Consider the following 19,721-nt stretch of genomic DNA (forward strand, 5'->3'; position numbering starts at 1 on the left):
TTTTGAATGTAATTTGTGTTCAATATTCTCTAAATGGTAAAAACATGTGCAAGAAAGCACTAAGACCTGGAGCAAAGCATATTTTTTCATAGCAAGATATTGCAGGGAATTTTGAATCAAAATATCTGGATGTTATCAGGAATAAAATAGGATTTATTTAGACAGCCCAACAAACGAACAAGTTGAGCAGATCCTGCAAGCAGTGAACAGTAATCAGATGTTGAATGCAGGCATCTCTGCCAACCATTCAGAATATTAACGTCTAACTTTCACAATCTGTTTTCAACAACTACCATCCCTTTAAACAAACAGGAATATTCAATACAGAATCAGAAAGGCTCACAAACTACAATGGGAACTGAAGCATAACTTAAATCTCAAATGAGAATTGTTATACTTCCTGAGGTGTACATTCCAGAAGCTGTTCCAATATTTAAAATGGCTCCTAGGAGTAGCATCTTGATTAGATAAATATTTATATATTTAAATACAAATTCCATACAAAAGAATCCTTAGGTACTCACTGAAAACAAAGGTTTGTGCTCTGAAAGATTTTGTTCAAAGAAGGAAACTGGTCTTTTAAACACAAAAGTATTTCTACCTTCAGTGTCAAAAATTACAATTTAAATGATTAATTTCCTGCTTCAGGTTGCTATCCCAAATATTTAAAGTTTGCAACATAATTATTTTATGAGAGCTCTGTAGTATGTTCTGTGTTTGTGTAAGAATCAATTGCTTAAATACAATAGCTGAGTCAAATCAGGAGCATACACAGAAGGCAATTTCAACCAAAAGTATCTGAGAGTTAGGTATGCACCAAGGCCTTTTTTTGGTTGTTTTACATTTGTAGTAGCTATAATCCACTGGAGAGACTCAATTGCTAGAGAGACCCAGTGACAGCATTTTTAGGGGCACGAAGTTACAGTGGATCATGTCCTGCACGATAACAGGTAAGGAACAAATGACAATGTGGCCATTTTAGTTTTCCAAAGCACAATGAAAAATGAGAGTAAACAGTGGAAGCATGTATGGCTAACTCAAAATTAGGCATTTCTTCAGATTGTTTCTAGAATTCAGTTGTTGCTTTGGCAAAAAGCTGAAGACCTGCCACTTACTTCTGTTTCAGGGTTTTCTTTTTTTATAAAATACTTGTCTATTTAGAGAATAATTTAAATACTGTCACTGAAATTGCATTTACATCAGTTATCACCAACTTTCTAAGCTATGAATTTCGTAAGCTTCCTGAACCAAATCCTACCCCCTACTCCTCAAAAAAAGCTTTTTTCAGAAGATACTGAAGGATGACAGAGCAAGAGACAAAGGCTAAAAAGAATTGGGCTGTACTTCTCCTCCAGTACAGATACAACACTCTTAGAAACATTTCAACATTGCATTTCATTGCAAGAATTGGCATTTCTTGCAAATTACTATCACTTACTTGGTAAGAAGGCTGATAAAGGGATCTAAACTTCAAGAGAAACAGGCATTACTTCAGGAAAAGCAGGTGGAAGAAGAGTCAGAGGTGTCTACAGTGTGCTGAAACTCAAGAAATGGGGATACTGCAGTTTTTTTCTGGTTTTTGTGAAAAAACATTCTCCTGTTCAACTGAGAGAAGCTGGTATATCCTCAGATAAGACAATTTGAAAGCTTTTAAAAAGTAGGAAATTAAAAGAATATTCAATATTTGAACTCTTGCAGATATGAAGATACTTCTTCTGATGCCATTTTCACAAATCCAATATCCAAATTCTGTCCCTCTGCTTTGACAGCCATTACAGTAATTTCTGATATAAAAGTGAAATACAGCCCAAGCTGCAATATATTCTGAGTGTCACCATGCCTGAACATAAAATTGAAGTCATACCTAAATTTCAAGTGCCTATAGTGTAGTGGTGCCTTACTTTGTGCTCATTGGAATTATTCTCACTCCATACAGCTGACTTGAGACCTTGGAAGCCACCAGGTGCCTACTCCTGTCAGAGCATGCACAGCCCAGAATGACAGAATGGCTGCTGTCCTTTTCATCACCTATCTGTAATAATGAACCTCCAATATTCAGAAATAAAGACCTGTTCCTTCCTTTTTGTGTTTTTCTTGAAAGAAATATTGGAACACTAATTAAAACTCAAATTACATCAATGACTTACAGTCTGTATGGTATAGTTTCATTGCTTAAGAGGACTTTGCTGCCCTTGTCATACTCACACCATTCTGACTACGCTATATATGCTTCTACACCAGAGGTGAATGTACACATTTAATACCCAAAACATTAAGAAATGCAAGATGAATACATTAATAGGTACAAATAAGGATTATTATGTCAAATATTAGCTAAAAAAATTATGTACTGATTTGTTTCACCTGTATTTTAAAATATAGGTGAAACTTGTATTTGAGCAGCTTAGGCATTATTTCCACCCCTCTGGGCTGTGTTCCTACAGAGAGATTTAAACACAACCACCACCACCTCTATTTGGCACCTTTGGTGAGGATGAGCAGAAGGGCTCTGCTCCAAGTGATTTTCCTTTAATGCCCTTTGCACAGACAGTGCTATTTAGCTACAGGGAGAAGCACTTCTATAAAAAGTCACAGGGGGTGGTGGGGGAGGCATTGTGAGGAAGGAACTCTGCGTATGCTTGGATAACATCAAAGTCCACCCTGCTCACTTCAGGAAACAGATGTCTGAGCAGGCCACTCTCAACAAACAGCCCTAAGAATGGAAGAGTCACTGGCAGGACCCGGCTTTTAAAAGCAGTCTTATCACTTAAATCAAGCATGCAACACACACAAAAACCCAGAGATCAAGCTTAGCAGTTTTAAAATGCCTTGCAAAAAGCGCGTTTGCTCCTTCTGTAAGTCTCATGCATTCAGAGTATTGCATATTAAATCCAATATTCCTCTCCAAATATATTTTCAAAGGTATCGATCAGTAACTACGGTGCCAGGCTTGAACATCCCATCCCACTAGCACCTAGTTTTCATTTTGAAGGTAAGAAAAGTTTTATTCCTGTGACCATATAAGTAATTTAAAATTAATTTCATGGCTTTCCCTAAACAGGTTACACAAACACATTTTTTCTTACGTAACCGCATGATGTTAAAATTGAGAGGGGCACTTTGAGAGAGACAGTACAATTACATTTTGGCATGACAGTAAAAGCCAAAAATTAAGCAAAGTGGAATCTGTGTATTCCTCTTTGCTCTCAGGGTTCAACAAGTAAATGGATCTTCAGAAGATGATTTCATCAAGTCTATTTATTAATGCATTTCAAGTTTCAAAAAACCTTACATATCTTTGCACAATACTTTATTTTTTGCATTTTTTAGTAAAAATTTCCAAAGTGAACAAAAAAAGAGACTGTATAAAACACAGTGGACATGAAATCGACAGTAGTATTTGTTTCATTGTCTTGAACTTTCTTTCGGCTTTACCACATCTTGACTTGCAGTGGAGAGTTCAGTGCACATTTCTGTTTTCAAAAAACACTTAACTTAGACTCAAAATAAAATAGGGCAGCATTTGTCTGCCAAAATCCTACCACAGGATAACATTACAGGCAAAAAATTTACATGTTCCAAAGTCTACCACACTCAAGAAGTTACTAAGAACTCTTGCTGAATAGAAGTCACCATTTTAGAAATGCAAACCCACTTCCAATCTTTGCACAGTCTTAAAACAAATGTATTTAAAATTACTTAAAAGCAACTACATACACTTCTAACTAGTTAAGATCATTTAGAATTATTTATATCGTCTATTGGACCTGGGGTTTCATGTACAAAATTTGTCTCTAAACCATGTACAAAAAGCTGTATTTTGAAAAAGTTACCACATACTGTACAAGTTTACAAGGAAGAGATCCCATTATATTCTGTAACATTTTTGGCCTTGCTGGCTTGCGTCACATTATGAAAATGATTGTGTAAACCTTATACTCTTAAAAAACAAAACAAAACCAAAAAAAAAAAAAAACCAAACAAAGGACATCTGTCCAACCCTTAGTAAATTTTCTCCTAAGCAAAGCCAGGAAAATTATAGCCATTTGCATCTCTAATTAGCTTGGTGCTTTTGGGAAACAAGCAATAAATACATCACAAGCTTAAACATTTTGTAATGCCCCCTTTCATCTCCTGCATAGCAGTAAGCACCTTAAGACATCTTTTATTTAATCTTCAAAAATGCCAATTATTTACATTCGTAATAAAAACTCTGGAATGGGACATTGTGCTGTTGAACTTCACTACTGATATAAATGTGGGAAAATTGGTAGTCCTAACTACAGTTTTAACGCTGCCACAATAGCTGGGCAAATCACTACTTTAGTGGTTATCAATCAACAGTATCATGCTGAAAAGTTATCCAAACACTTGATAAATTAAAAAAGAAAATAAAAAACTACAGCTTTTCTTTCTTTCCACATCCCTTAGAACATGAACTTGATTACCAAACTGTAAGAACATCTGAACAGCCCAAATAAAGTGGTTGCAATTTTTAAAACAAGTTGAATAAAGGCAGAACTTTCTAATAAAGCATGGAAATATTTGATCAAACTATTCATTATTTCACTGAATAATCAGACAAATTAAAAATATTTATGCTGAGCTACAAGGAAGACACTTACATAAAACATTTTTGAAACATTCTGACATTTGCAAAGTTTGCAGAACACCTGTTAAATCTCTCTAAGACCATCCAGTCTTGTATGCTGTGTCTTAGCAGCTGTTGGATAAAGATGAAATGAGTGCTTGAAACAACTTTGATAATGATAAAAAAAGTGTGATTGGATTCAAAATTGCTGTGTAAAGCATCACAGGACCCTTGACCATTACACACCATCATCCTCTGTTATCCTGAGTATGTCAATTAAACAGTAATTTCTTCATTAATAGCGGAAAAGTTTTATAATACAAAGAAACATCCATATTGCAATTCTCTTGTTTACAATTGCACACAAGTACGGGTGTACGTTAGAAATACATGTCTGCATATAACAATGTATATACATTGACAAGTAATGTCTCCAATGCTGAGGTGGTCTAGCTTCCTAGCCTTGTCTGGCAGTTGAAAAATATATATTTTTCTCAATTCTTGAGTAAAAGTTTTACTACAGCCATATTTGCCTGCAAGTGAAGAAAATGCAGCAATGAAGAGCACAGAAGGGGGAAAGAATCATGATATGCTAGGACTTTGTGCCACTAAATTAAAAATATTCAAGAAGAACATTTCTCTTCTTTTTGAGCTGGAAGATTCTCTCATTAAAAATTAACCACTTCCACTTGTTTTGAGGGCATATCATGCTTTTTGTTTCCTCTTCAATTTTTGAGAGTTAGGCTGGGGACAATGACTTATTAGGTTTTCTTTGGAGTGAGTTTTCCCATTGTAGGCACTAGGAAGAACCAAGGCAAAAAGCTGCAGTCAGCGTCTCATATGTCCCATCTGATAACTCTCTCGGGGCCTTTGCCGCTGTGGGGGCTGAGTGGTTTGTGGTGGTCTCCTCCTTTTTAAAGTGCCTGTTTAAAAGAAAAGTAGCCATTATTAAAATTAATTGTAAAAACTCAAGTTATTTCCAGAAGTATTGCCCTGGCCATGCAAATTAAATACAACTGTTTTTCTGGAAGGCTTCAGATTTAAACCTGCAAAGTTTTAACTAGATGAGTAACTGCATGGAGGACATACAGAATACATTTCAGGATCTCAACAGTAGTTCCTTGAACAGGCCAATTCTTACAAAGTGTAGCATGGAATAGGAAATAAAAGCAACTCTGACACTGGAAGAAGTCTTCAAAGCTTTCTTTTGATATACATATTATGTTATAGGAAAATAAAGCAAGAATTAGATTTTCATGAATTGTTTCACTGGCATCAATTCCATTTGTAGTTTCACAGTGCCAGTGCCAGACTAAGAACTATAGGTAGAGACACCTGAAATTTCTCTTTAGAACAAAACACCTGAGGAGAAAACATTTCCCTATAATTAGCTGGAGTACTCACCTGGAAGTGGTTTATGAGGAGGCAACTTTGGATTACTGCTTGGAGTATGAACACTGCATATCTTAATGAAGCCAGCCATTAGCATGATTAATGCAATTCCCATAAGCAACACTGCCCACCAATAAGCCTAAAAAACAAAACCACAACAACAACAACAACAAGATTTTGTGGGGGCTGGCACACATGCACAAGAGACAGAGGACACTGAATATGGCTTTTCACTGCGTTTTAGAAGTCATCAAAAAGCTTTTCTGAAACATCACTGAGAATATGCGACCATAACAGTTTAAAGACTGTCCCCAAACTTCTTCCACAGAAAAGCCCCAATACTTCCCTTCCAGTATCAGAAGGGTACTTCACAGAAGATACACTCCAACAGAGCTGGATAAGCCTAAAACAATCTATAGCTTACACAAAATTGCCTATGCAGCTCTCCAGTGTTTCACTCTAGCTCTTCTTCCAGTACATTATTATTAAAGTGTCATCCAGCACAATAAAAATGATGAATGCTAAAGACCAAAATATTTAGTTCTTTAAAAGAAGTCATAGCATTCAAATATGAAGAGTTAAAACATGAAAGAACAGTAAACTAAAAATGTGAATGAACAGAGGTAATAACAGATACTATTTATTTGTTTGTTATTTGTTTCCATTCCCTTCAACCTAGCAAACTTACTTGTTGCACACAGGGTGCTTACAGAAAAACTAGTAAAAGGGCTAATTATATTTTGAAGAATGCTGAAGCACTCTGCATATAGAGCAACACTTAACTATGAATCTTGATTACCAAGAACATTTCATATTAGACTTGTTATATAAAAATAGACTTACCACAATCCATTCTGCAATATTTTCATATAGTTCTGGATTAAAAATGGCTTTCTTTAATCTAGCTAGAGGGCCATCAGCATCTACTAGCCGACACCTCATAAACACATCACAGTAGCCTTTGAAATCATTACAGGGAGATCCAGGTTGCAAAGTAATGGTTTCAAGATGAAAGTATTCCTGCCATCGGCTCGAGCCTGTGCTTGCACAAGTAGCTGGGTCCACTGAAAAGTGAATACGAATTAATCAAACCATTATTGTATTACAACATCTGTGTACAAATACCCACCCTAGTATTCAATTGTTCAAAATGCTTTTCTAATAATCTGTAAAAACGCAAAATACATTATTTTCTAAAAAATACAATGCAATGTCTGTCTGAAACTACATATGAAAAAAATTCTCTCAAGCTCTCAAGCTAACAAAAACTCAAGTCCAAACACCATGAGCAAATGATTTCTCAGACCCCTCCTGCTCTATTTACACTTATGATTCAGACAAATCTTACTTTTTCTCATGCAGCAGACATGGCACAGTTCTCTATCATCCTTGCCATCTGAACTAGCACATGTACACTCCTCCAAACCGTGCTTCTCACAGATAGAGCCGGCACATTGCTGTGGGAGACAAAAGCACAACACCACAAAAATCAATTTCACTTTTAAGCACACCAACATTAGGAAAGATATTAAAAATTAATATCTGAAAGCATAATCATAGGTCTAAATATGCTTATCAATAAAACCAACTGCTTCAATTTTTTTCTAAAGCTTATAAATGAAAAATTATTAGAGTTTTTCAACTTCAATATTTTGGCATATTTTCTTGTTTTTTAGAAGGCGATTTACCCTATTTTATTTTTTAACACAGTATCTTCTTTTATAGCCTCAGAGTACCCTGCAAAACACACACAGCACTACAGTTCACACTGAAACACGACTACTCAAAACCATGGTTAGAAAAATAAATCAAACACATGTATTCACAAATAATTCTCTAGGAAAATAATAAAAATTAATGGCAGAAAAGAGTCTGTATTTAATTTCACTGTGTGAGGATCCTTCAAACTCATAGTTCAGTGTATTTATAACCTTGTTTCAAAATCAGTAACTATACAAAGACAATTCCTCTATCTTTAAGATGGCTATAAATTAGCTGAAAAATATTACAAGCAGTATTTGATTAAAAACCTGGACTGTAGAAAACAGACTAGAGCAACACAAGTTACAGGTCTTTAAGAGGATGATTTTTGCTTGTGTGTGCTTTCAAGTAAACACAGATCAGCTTATAAGAGACTTCCCATCAATATTTCATAGCAACTGCCATGTTTCCTTTAACCCCGGAAACTAATGGCATTTCAGAATAATTTTAATTCCATATGCTTTCACATCAGTGCTGTATGTACATGTTTGGAGGAACTGTGTATTGCCAATAAACAATACTGGCAATACACAATTCAACAAATTCAACCTCTGTTGACAGTCTATCCAGTTTTCTAAGTCAACAGAATTACTTCACCAAGCCTGAAGAAAAATGAAAAGGTGGAACCAGAAAAGAAAACACTTTCATAATCCTGATTTTTACAAAAAACTTTAAATGTAACTTTCTCAGACAGTATAGCTACCTTGGGACTTGTTACCTACTTCTTAATCCTTGGTGTACTTTCACTGTTATTTTGACTGACACTAATAAATCAAACATCTGTACTGAAAAAACGACTGAGCTTGCAGTCCTCTGCAGTAAGTATACAAACCGCATTAATTCATAATACAGTGCCCTGCAATAAACAACATTAGCAGATACATAAGACTGTAAAAACCATACCCCCTTTATGCAAACTTGGGTGTTCCTGTTGCACACTGTGAAGTTTTCTTTGGGTTCAGATACAGGACAGAGAGCACTGACACCATTACACATTCCTTCCTTAGCACAGTCGGAATCATTCCGACACTTATCTGTCCTCGATTTGAAATCACACTGGGCAGTGCAACACGGGCCTTGGCTGGGGCTGGAAAGAAACACAAATTGTGGATGCCAAGAAAAAGCATGAACCATTCCAAATGAACTATTCACCCTGAAACCTACTCCACCAGTCAAAAAATTTCTGATTTGTGCTAATCAAACTGTGACTTGAAAATAATTTTTCCCATGCCAAAATTATGCTTATGAACTTCTCACTTATTTTAAAGCATTTTAAACAAAATCAGTATTTTCATAAAAATGCAGGTAAGCAGATTCAGATTCTGAAATACCCATCAGAGTTCCCACTAAATGCCCAAAATTAAAGTGTAGTGTAACAAACATGCACCATACCTGCAGTTTTTGCCTGGTTTTAACTTGCATTTTTTATCTTCTGGTTGGTTTGCATCGTAACAGCATTCATCTTTACACTGGTCACTGTATCCACAATCACACTGTTCTCCTTGCTCAACCAGTCCATTACCACAAATGGGCTGCCCAGACTCTGAAAAATGCCAGTATATTTATGTACAAAGCAGTACAAAGAATATGCAAATACTTACAAACCTTAACAAGCATCCAGCTAATCACAACTGAAAGAGCCTGGTCAAGCTGGACTTCAGACTACAGCTCAAGTCAACTTGCATTACTGCTTGCCACCCAGCTTAGTCATTCCCACAATTCATACAATTTTAAGCCTCTGAGTAAAAGGTTTTGGCTGATAAGAGTGGGAGTGTAAGAACAAGCTTTCTGCTCAGTCCCCAAAGGAGCTGCATCCTTTCCTGCACTACCGCCAGAGGACCTTAAGGCAAAGGCACTGGTACTGGGGTGAACTTCTCCAAAATCCAAACCTGAGTAGATGTGCAAACCTACGTGAGCACAGACTCACTAAATTTGTGAGAGCTCACACATCAGACTCCAGGAAGAAAAATTAATGCAAAATTGTTTTAAATGTCTAAATAGGATTCCCAGTAGTTTAGTATGTGCTCCTTACCTCTAGTCCCAATGAACATGACTGAAAACAGTCTGACCCTGTTCGTTTACTCCCTCCCACCAGGCATTTACAAAGACAGAGAAGAGCCTCCCCCAGCCTTCTCTGCTGCAGACTAAACAGGCTCTCTTGGACTCTCCTCATATGTCAGATGCTCCAATCCCTTAATAATCCTTGTGGCCCTTTGCTGGACTTGCTCCAGTATGTCCTGCTGTTTCTGTGCTGGGCAGCCCAGAACTTTACATAGTACTGGAGATCTCAAATTCAATTCTTTACTTGCAGAATCTTTCAGTAAATTAAAAAAAATAAGATAAAGAAAAATAAATAAAAGAAATTTTAAATTAAGTACTACAGTAATATCTTAGCCATTCTGCTTTCAGGAGGATTAATACATACCAACAAAACAATTATTTCTCTTTTTCTCTAGAACTTGGCTGATATTTCGAATACTACAGATTGAGAACTTATTGTTGTTAAGTTTGTCCCCAGACGTAGCTCTTGCATACATGATATAATTGCCATTTTCCTTCTGTCCCAAGTTCTTGGACTCTCCAGGAGTGCACTCCATTCCAGAATCATGCTGCAAAACAAATATTTTACAACTATCTCAATCATGGCAGGTGCAAAAGTAACCTGGATTTGGTAGCCTGAATGCAGAATTAAAAAAACAATAAACCACCATCTTATGCTCTCAGTTTTCTTTCAATACAAAAACTACATGTAAACTCAAGGTTTGATTTTGGGTTCTCTTTGTTCTGTTGTTGTTTGTTTTTTTTTCCCCAACACAACAGTAGCAAGTATCTAATTTCTTAAGTTTCATCATATTTGTATGCTTGGTAATGTACCCCCAAAGTGCATATCCCAGAATGAATACTGACTTGGAAAAGCTGCCATCTCCTAAAAAGAGTGGCTTTATGATCACAAAAGGGTAATCAGCAGTCTCTGGAATAAAAGCAGGAGTAGTTAACAGAAACCACAGTCCATTCCTCTTGTTTTCTTTGAGGGAGGTACAAAGAGAACTTCAAAACAGAGCAGGAGTCTGTCAGTCAGGGACTACATCTACAATATCCAGCATGAGGAATGAAATGCTTTCCACACTGGCAAAACAAAAAGCCTCATGCTTTCAAGCTTGCCACAAACAAGTTGCATCCCTAAATAACTGTTCTGTAAAGTTCTGTTCAAAAACATTCTTCTTGTTATCTTAATTCCCTCCACTTAGATAAACTTCTAAATATAAATAATCTAACATAAACATGAGCCATTTGTTGAATAAAGTGTCATCTTAATCAATTTTGCAGTGCTTCTTCCTCCTCTCCAGGATGAAGTACAATACATTTAACATGATGCGTGTGACTCTACTCTTCATAAAGACAGGGAAGTATTTAGGGAACAATAATAGAGCACCTTTGTAAGGGATTGAACTAATATAAATAAACAATTCACAAAATGCACTATTGCACCAGTGCTGTCAAATAATCATAAAAGGGCTCAGTTGCCATCCATTTTGTTTGTATACAATGTACATGCACATATGCTCATGGAGTCAGGATTCTACTTTCCTTGTTTATAAGAAGTAAAACTTCCATTTGTAAATCACGCCCTTTGAAATGGCTGAGAATGAGTTAACAGATCACCAGTAATACTTACAGGGGAACCAAAGTTATGCCCAACCTCATGTGCAAAAGTAATGTGAGAAACCTTGGGGGGCACATGAGAGCCATAGTTCTGGACAGTGATGATTCCAGTGTTCAGAGACTTCTTCTTACCATCCGAATACAATTTGCTTTTTTCACATATCCCACCAGAGCTTCCTGCATTCAGACAAAAGTACAACAGTCACACATTTAGGGAAAGAAGTGTTACTTACCTACCAACATCCAGAGCAACAAACAGTTTGCCTCTGCAGGTTTACAGACTAAGAGTTCTCTATAATCAATATCAACACAACCTTGAAAGTAGATTTGATTTATTCACACTAATGCTCTCAACAGTGATTGGATACATTCACACAAGAAGTTAGCTGGTTTAGAATAGCTTTTGAGAACTATTTTGGGCATTCACTGTACGGATGAGAGCTTATTTCATCTCACATGTAGTACAAGACTAGCAGGGTGCAATGTCCAATAGAAGTAGCCTCAATCTACATCCCATTTGGATTTCACTGAGTAAAAAAATCCATGGTAAATGCAGAGATCCTCTCTCATAGCAAGAGCATTTATATAAAATGCCTAACGTTACCCATCTATCATTGTCAGGAAAAGTACAAACTAAAGCTGAAAATGCTTCTGATGTGTTGGTTAATGAGATCCATGTTTAGAAGGTTGGCAATCAAGTGCATCACATTTCCTGTTTGGTAAATTCCCAAAATTTTGACTTTAATTTCACCAAATTTTTCCATAACTTGAGTTTTTACTGAAGCATTATTAAGGTTCTAAAATTCAGCTATTCTATTGCTAATGCAAATGGTATCTAAAAATCACTCTAAAGAAGTTTTCCTTTCTGAAGTAAAATTTCGATTTAGTGACATATCCCATTTAATCTATGTCAGCACGTGTGTTAAGGATGAGAATCTCACAGACCATAGTTTTTCTCAATTAAATTTAGCTTTGGAAGCAGTGTTTAGGGACTGCACATTCCAATTCATCCTGTACTTGCTCAGTGTATACACTAGAAAAGTCATCACAGACCAAATTTCTCATTTCTATTCACCATCTGGGCATTATTTTTCTTATGGTTCTTCCATAGTCACTAAGGTTAGTCCACACAGGTCCCTTTAACATACTGCAGTCATGGGTCTATTGATCTCTTACCCTTTATGAACAGTTTCATGTTTCTTCCACCATTACTCAAATTCTGTTAAAGCTCTCAATAATGTTCTCACTAAGGTATCCAGCCTCTTGCAAAGTCTCATAGATTGAGATTTTTTTACATTGAAGAACATACTTTAGACCCAAAATACACAACTAGACTGAAACTAATGAGAATCAGTTCAAGAAGAGTCACACAATAATTATTCTGTTATCTCCCAGAACAAGATCTCACTGATTTAAAAAAAAATTTCTTTCAATACTACCTAGAAAACCTAAAGGTTCTGCAGTGTAGTTCTACTACAAAATTTAAACTGCATAGTTGTAAGCTCTCTTTATATAGAGCAGAAATACTTGTTTCATCTGTCACTTTACTGGTCACTCATACCTACCATAAATAAAAAGCAATCCAAATAATATCACCTTTGTATAACAAAATAAATACGCTTTTCTTTATTGTTCATATCCTGCTCATCAGAAGTACAGAAAGATGAATTGAAATGACACAATATACTAAAAAAAAAAAAAAAAAAAAATCAAACCTTCCAACCAAAATTGTTAAAAGCTAGGAGATTTTTGTGTGTTCACTGTCAGTTTAAAAGACACAGTCTACCTTTCTCCTAGTGCCTACGTACGATACTTTTATCTCATAGCACTGAAGGCTCATATAGAATTACCTGAAGGGGCTCCAACCCAAGCCAGACCAAGGACTCCATCATCAAAATCACGGTCTGTAAACACATAGGCCAAGCAATAATCATCATGATTCTGTTCTGAGTTCAGTTCCAGAAACTTTTCCACACCAATGTTAGGAAACCTAAAGGGATTGGAAGAGTCCTTCTCATCTACGGTTGTGTTAATCTAAAAGTAAATTGAAACAAACTGTAAGACAGGATTCATTTCCACTTGCACATGCCAGTTAAGAGGCTTACTGTTGTCAGTACCTTGCTATGTTACGTAGTTAAAGATGATGTCTAAAATTTACATGCCTTGACAAGCTACCATCCCAATATTTAGAAAAAAAAGTGCAACAATAAACGAAGAATTGCATTTGTGTAGTACATCACCATTGTCTTATTTCCTTCTATTTCTTTTCCATCAGTACCCAAAAATTTCTATTTATCCTCCTAAATTATCACTTTTACAAGGAAGCCTCAACCTGGATAGCCATTCTCTATTTTAGTAATAAAGTTCTTGGACAGTAGCAATAGTCTATTCACCACACAACAACAGTGCTGAAACAAAGTAAGTTGATTCCCATAGAAAAAGTGACCACAGCTTAGTAACAGAAGTAGTGGGCTTTTGACAATAAACACTAAAACCAAACCAAATAAATGGTTTAGGGCATCCTTTACTGCAGAGACACTTGTGCTAAAGAACTGTTACAAAACAATAAGTGAACAGGACCAGGACATCTGAAGAATACAGCCTCCAAACAGCATCAGTGAAGCTGAAAACATTTCCAACACAACTTACTCTGATTCGTTTCACCATGAAGCTGATGTTACGGATCCCTGAAAAATCTGTTGACTGGTAAATTGTGTCAATCGCTTTAACATGGCTGGAAATCTGTCAAAAACAAAAGTATCTACAGTTCAAAGATCTGCGTGCTACACTATAGCTCATCTTAAACAGCAACAGCTGCAAGGCCTACAGTTCCAATAGATCATCTTGTGCTCTAGGAACTCTAACAAGCCTTTTTAATTAAATGATGGCCCATGATGGAAATAAATCACTACCAGCACCTGCATCACCACCACGCCAGATACCACCAAGGGGTTTTGCCATTTGCCTTTATTTAAAGACATAATTCCATCAACTTTCAGATACCTGTTTGTGATACCTGTTTATTCACTGCTTTGGTAAGACAACACTGTAGTTCAAATCATATTCAAAGCATTGTATTTCTTTTTTGGAGAAAAAAATTTACTTGGTAAGAATTATTCTTTCATTTCTGGCAGAACACAAATGTGGAAAAACAAATCATTTACCTTTTCTAAGAGCACACAGAAATGCTAACACTAAAAAGCTGATTTTGAAGGTGACTTCAGAGCTTTGAAAAATATTACTCGAATTGCCTACATAGTGTGATGAATAAATAGTAAAATTCAGATCTGCAAGTGGCAGTGAAAATTCAGACTTCAGGAAAAGTACATTAACATGCTTATTTTTAGCAAATTATGAGCAAAACCACTAAATCAAATCGATCCTTTTCCCAGTTAATAGTATATTGACAAATGAAAAGCATCTGCCTTTAGCTGCCCCTGCTTTTTTAACCATCCACTCCACCAGATACTACAGGAATAGATCTCAGCATCATTAGCTCAGTGTTTTGAGCTAAAATTCAAAGGGAAGCCTATGCAAATGCTAAAACAGAGGCTTGGCAGGCTGTCAAACAGGACAGAACTCTTCAGGAAATATTTTTCTGAGTAACAATTGAGAACAGTCAGACTGCAAGTCCTGCTCACAGGTGCTAAACACACCACAGCTGCCATTAAAGGAGGCACAAGTGCCCAGGACTATTGTCACAGAAACAGCATTTTTTTAGCAAAATAAAAAAATGCTGTTTTAATTATGTCAAGACCACTTTAACAAATGAAACAAGAGATTATAAAGTAAATAAGCAAAAATGCATGCAGATAAGTTACATGAAATTTATCAGGACTACACGAAGTAAAAGCAGGTGATTTAAAACAAAAGGATTGGAAATACCTGTGCGATCACAGCTTCCCTGGTTCCATAATGCTTGTAGAACAAATGATCAGTCTGGATGTACAGCTGACACGTGTTTTTTTCAGCCTGAGTGGCACGCTTTTTTCTCAAAAGCTGTGGATCATCCTTCTTAGGCTCTTCAACAGGCTTCTACACATGCACAGGAAAGAAATACATTAATTTTGTAGCTCTATGTGCTGAAGTAGATTACCTAAAAACAACAGTGAATTTTCATAAACATACTCCACTAATACAAACAGATTTTCATTCTTTTTCTTTAATTTGCGAAGTTTGATGAATCTTGAATTAAGTACATTATATTCAGTTTTCAAATACTTTGTATGTCATCTTAGCAAAAGCTCTCCCTGCATTTCATTTTATATTACAAAAGGCAGTTAATGTTACATAGATTTTTTTCATTCATGTGATCTTTGGAATTTTTCTTTTTTATAATCCTTTTCTAAGATGAACAAACAGTTGGTAGATTAGGAAAAAAAATCAGCACTGGTGGGACTTAACTGCGCCTTCCCTATCACCAGTTATTTCAAATTGTAATTACCTTAGTCAGCTACCTCAGCAAACAGAAATGTTTAAGCACTCCAGCATGGAACAAATGGGACACTGAACATGAAGTTAAAGGAACACTGGTTAGTCAAAGCGGTATCTGGTAGCACATTGGCCTTACAGTACTCACTGGTTGATGGCCCTCTCTCTCTCCATGAAGTTTTACAAGCAAATTTTTGGAAAAGCATGTTATTGTTACCAATGCTGAAAAGTGCATTAATGTTGACAATTTCTGGAGTCACGACATAAATAAACTAAGTTGCTAATGCTATTTGACAAGCCATATTGCACAGTTTTCTTGATATATATTTAGCAGACACCACAAAATTATGCCAAGACTTGGAACAGCTCAGAACTCAGTCTAAGAGAAACTCAGTAACTTGCTGTTGGAAAAAATATTTCATTACATGTGGTGCAAACCTGAAGGCAAACCCACTGTGGGACTCTACGTAGGTACACAAGTTCCTTCCACTTACCTCTTACAGCAGCCAATCTGTAATGTGCTGCAACCCCTTCAAGCTTACAGGGTTGTTAGGAAGACCCTCCCACCAATATCATTCAACTTTCCACTGAAATCACTCAGATATCCCAAGTGTGTTACATTAACATAACCCAAAAATCTAGAAGTTATTACTCTTTAGAACCAATGTATTACTTGGAGATAAGGGATCTTGAGACTCTTCCTTCTCAACTGCAATTAAGTATATTCCTCATTTCAAGCTTGATTTCCACATCCATCTAAAATTCTAATTGTTGAAAAATTTGAGATCACATAGGATTCATTAAGACTCTAAGTAGAACATCTATGCTACAAAAGCAACGAGAAAAAGAATTTAGAAAAATTATGTAAAAGGAAACCTCCAGCAGTAATTTAAGTATCTCACAATGTGGAGGGATGACGTTTCACCAAAAGTAAAAGAGACAACATACAAGAAATAGGAAGTTACCACGCTAACTACTAATCAACATAATCCATTAGCCTTTGTTGTACCTCTGTCGTTGGTTCTTCTATACCAGTCATCTGGTACTTCTGCATTCTTTCAAATACTGAATGATCTGCACAACCTCCTTGTGGTCCATATTTATGTGGATATTCTAAAAAGAGGAAGGCCAGGTTGAGTTTTCAAATTCCAAGTACAAGTCCAAAATACGGCTGCATCACTGCAATTTATTCAGTTTGTGTCCAATATTGTGCATGTCGTTTGAGGGAAGCATTAGAAGATTTAAGGTTTATGCAGCCTTTATTCATTAAACATTTCTACTAAGACATTCTTAGTTTTACAAACAGAACAAAAGTGACATTTGCTTCTTAACATTATTTTCTCAGGCAGCACAAGAAAATACAATGAGCAATGTCTAACATAAAAATGAGAGCTTTTATTTACACATCTGTACCCACTTCCTTTAACTAAAAGCAGCCTTCAAAAAATGACATCACAATGGAAAGTTATTAAAGATCAAGTGTACTAAAGACTGCTTGGATAAGAGAAAGGGTTTTTTTATGCTACTTGGTAAATGAGCTAAGAAACCTTGCTAAAGTTCTTAGAGGATTTTATTATTTTATTCACCTTCCACAGATTTTTTGGAAGTATTCACATTATGCTACTTAACTACCAATACGTAAGAAGGGAATGGATAGAATACGCTAATGGATAGAACCATGGTTTAGTTAACCACTACATGTTAGTTAAACATGCTGGAGATCCAAACTAGTGAGAATATCCTACAATCACCTGTTCAACAACAATAATAGTTGCAATAGCTGCCAGTGCAGACTTCGTTGCATAAGGGAATGTGCTTCAGACACACACGCTAAGGTTTTACTATCAGTACCTATTGCAGATTTGTAACCTGTATTTGCAGAAGCTTCCTCTGAATATGAGAAGTACTGAATACTTGTCCCTTCAATTTCTCTGCAGACTGGATTCCATCATAAAGTGGTGCCCAAGTAAGAAATAATGGAATACAGATTATTGTAGCCACAAATTTGAAAACTTAACAAGTCAGTTTCTGTAGGGCAAACCACAGTTTTAGCATCTCAACCGAGTGCCACTTTTGTCAGAAATGTGCAAACTTTACCAAGATTTGCTGGTTTTTGGGAGTTGTTGTTTGGTTTGTTTGTCTTTTATTTTTGTTTGGTGAGGGGATCCAAACTCACAGAGTAAATAGAACAGACATGTAAGAGTAGACTTGTAAAGCCTAGGCACCAAGGACCTGATGCCCACATTATATGCATTTCAGGTGATTTTGTCCTGGACTAGCTCTAGTCTAGGCTGTGGAGTCAAGGCTTGGCAGCAGCTGGAGCACAGCAAATGTGCTCCCTTGGAGTATGGGCTCTGATATGGTTTCATCTGACAGCTGCCTTTAATTATCTTTGACTCTTGTGCCCGTTTCCTGCAGTCATACTGCATGATACTGCGAAACTATGTCAATATACAGCTTACCTGGTAAGATTATTTCATGACTTTCTGCATATTAGTTTCCCTCATTTCAATTTCTACCACCACCCAAATACCATTTTTGAACTGCTGTCTCATCACATTCCTCCCAGCACAATTAGCCCTGGCACAGTGCCAGAAGAATGGAGAGAAAAAGAGAAAAAATATGCTCTTAGTGCAAGTCACCTCACCCAATTTGCTCCAGCACAATAGTGGAACACTGACTTGGCCACAACCAATATTAAACAAAAAGCACTACTCTGTTGAAGTCATCTTGTACTTTCCAGGATCCTCTTTAATACCACTAGATTGGAGTTACAAGCAAAGGACTGTACATATGATCCTTCCCTTCTCCATCTCCACCACCCTTTTTTCCTCAAACAAGTATGAAAAAATTCTACTGTATTTAGTCCAATGCAAATTTTCATTACCTATGACCTGGCTTCACACCACTGACTTTATCTCTGCAACAACAGCAGGTTACCCAGGGCCCATCCTGCCTTTCCACCATACACTGCCCCTGCAGAAAACCACTGTAACCCTGAAAGCAACTCCTGCAGGAGCCCCACTCCGAAGCATTATGACAACTGACAGAACAGTACTGGAAATAAATGCTCTCAGTGTATAACACAAAATAATCTGTCTTTTCTCTCTATCTTGTTTCCTGAAGATGTTAGGAAATCCCTTAACAAATTTTTTATACTGACTGCCTGCGATTCCAATATTTCTCACTTCAAAAGCAATCTAGTAAGAAACACTTTAAAGCCGTGACAGTTAAAATTACAAAAAACTGAACACAAAACAGTCTGCAATAGCAATTGCCGAGGTTTTGTATGTGCTGGAAAAGACACATCCCCCACGGACAGATTTGAAACCTCCCTGCTAATCACAGGAGACAGGTAATACAGGATAGTTCACTTTGGAACCATTTCTAACTTACGGGGAAAGCTGCGTATTAAATTTTCATTTGCTAAATGCTGAACTGCCCCCAAACTGTGAAGGCACCATTCCCTCTTCATCTTTTGAGACTTCCTATTCCATCATTCCCTGCAGCAGTTCCATTTTTAAATTTCTGAAGCTAAGCAAGAACTACATGGTGCCAGATGACTTGGACAGTTTTGACCCACAAGACAGAAGTCTAATGCATGTTCTTGTGAAGCTTTCCAATGTTCTGAGATGTGCCAGCTTTCTGTGCAGCCTTCTGCCAGCTCTTTGGGATCAAGAGCTTCTTAGCCTATCCCTAGCACAACCCTGTGAAGTGAAAAGGAAAAAAACATGCCTTCACCACAAATTGATTGCTTACAGTGAATGCAGAGTTGAAGAGAAAGTAGAAGACTATTTTCCAAGAGAGCTACAGAAGAGGTTAATAGCAGGTTCCATCTTCTAACTAGAAAAAATCATTAGGCAAAAAGCCCCCAACTTTTTCT

At 36.6% G+C, this 19,721-nt stretch overlaps 1 protein-coding gene across 1 annotated transcript in view; it reads right to left on the minus strand.

Annotated features, from left to right (window-relative positions):
* Positions 1-3,240: 3,240 nt before the first annotated feature.
* The window catches only part of ADAM10 (ADAM metallopeptidase domain 10), a 43,550-nt gene continuing 27,069 nt past the window's right edge, over positions 3,241-19,721 (minus strand). Inside the window, exons 5-16 of the mRNA XM_039557724.1 lie at positions 16,848-16,951; positions 15,293-15,442; positions 14,057-14,149; positions 13,258-13,441; positions 11,421-11,584; positions 10,170-10,353; positions 9,137-9,287; positions 8,648-8,831; positions 7,332-7,440; positions 6,827-7,047; positions 5,996-6,122; positions 3,241-5,514 (exon numbers count right to left, since the gene is read on the minus strand). Of these exons, the coding sequence (XP_039413658.1) occupies positions 5,420-5,514; positions 5,996-6,122; positions 6,827-7,047; positions 7,332-7,440; positions 8,648-8,831; positions 9,137-9,287; positions 10,170-10,353; positions 11,421-11,584; positions 13,258-13,441; positions 14,057-14,149; positions 15,293-15,442; positions 16,848-16,951 (1,766 nt within the window). The 3' untranslated portion in view covers positions 3,241-5,419. The remainder of the gene's footprint in view (positions 5,515-5,995; positions 6,123-6,826; positions 7,048-7,331; positions 7,441-8,647; positions 8,832-9,136; positions 9,288-10,169; positions 10,354-11,420; positions 11,585-13,257; positions 13,442-14,056; positions 14,150-15,292; positions 15,443-16,847; positions 16,952-19,721) is intronic.

The sequence above is a fragment of the Corvus cornix genome, chromosome 10 (genome assembly GCF_000738735.6).
Source record: "Corvus cornix cornix isolate S_Up_H32 chromosome 10, ASM73873v5, whole genome shotgun sequence".
Classification (NCBI taxonomy): domain Eukaryota; kingdom Metazoa; phylum Chordata; class Aves; order Passeriformes; family Corvidae; genus Corvus; species Corvus cornix.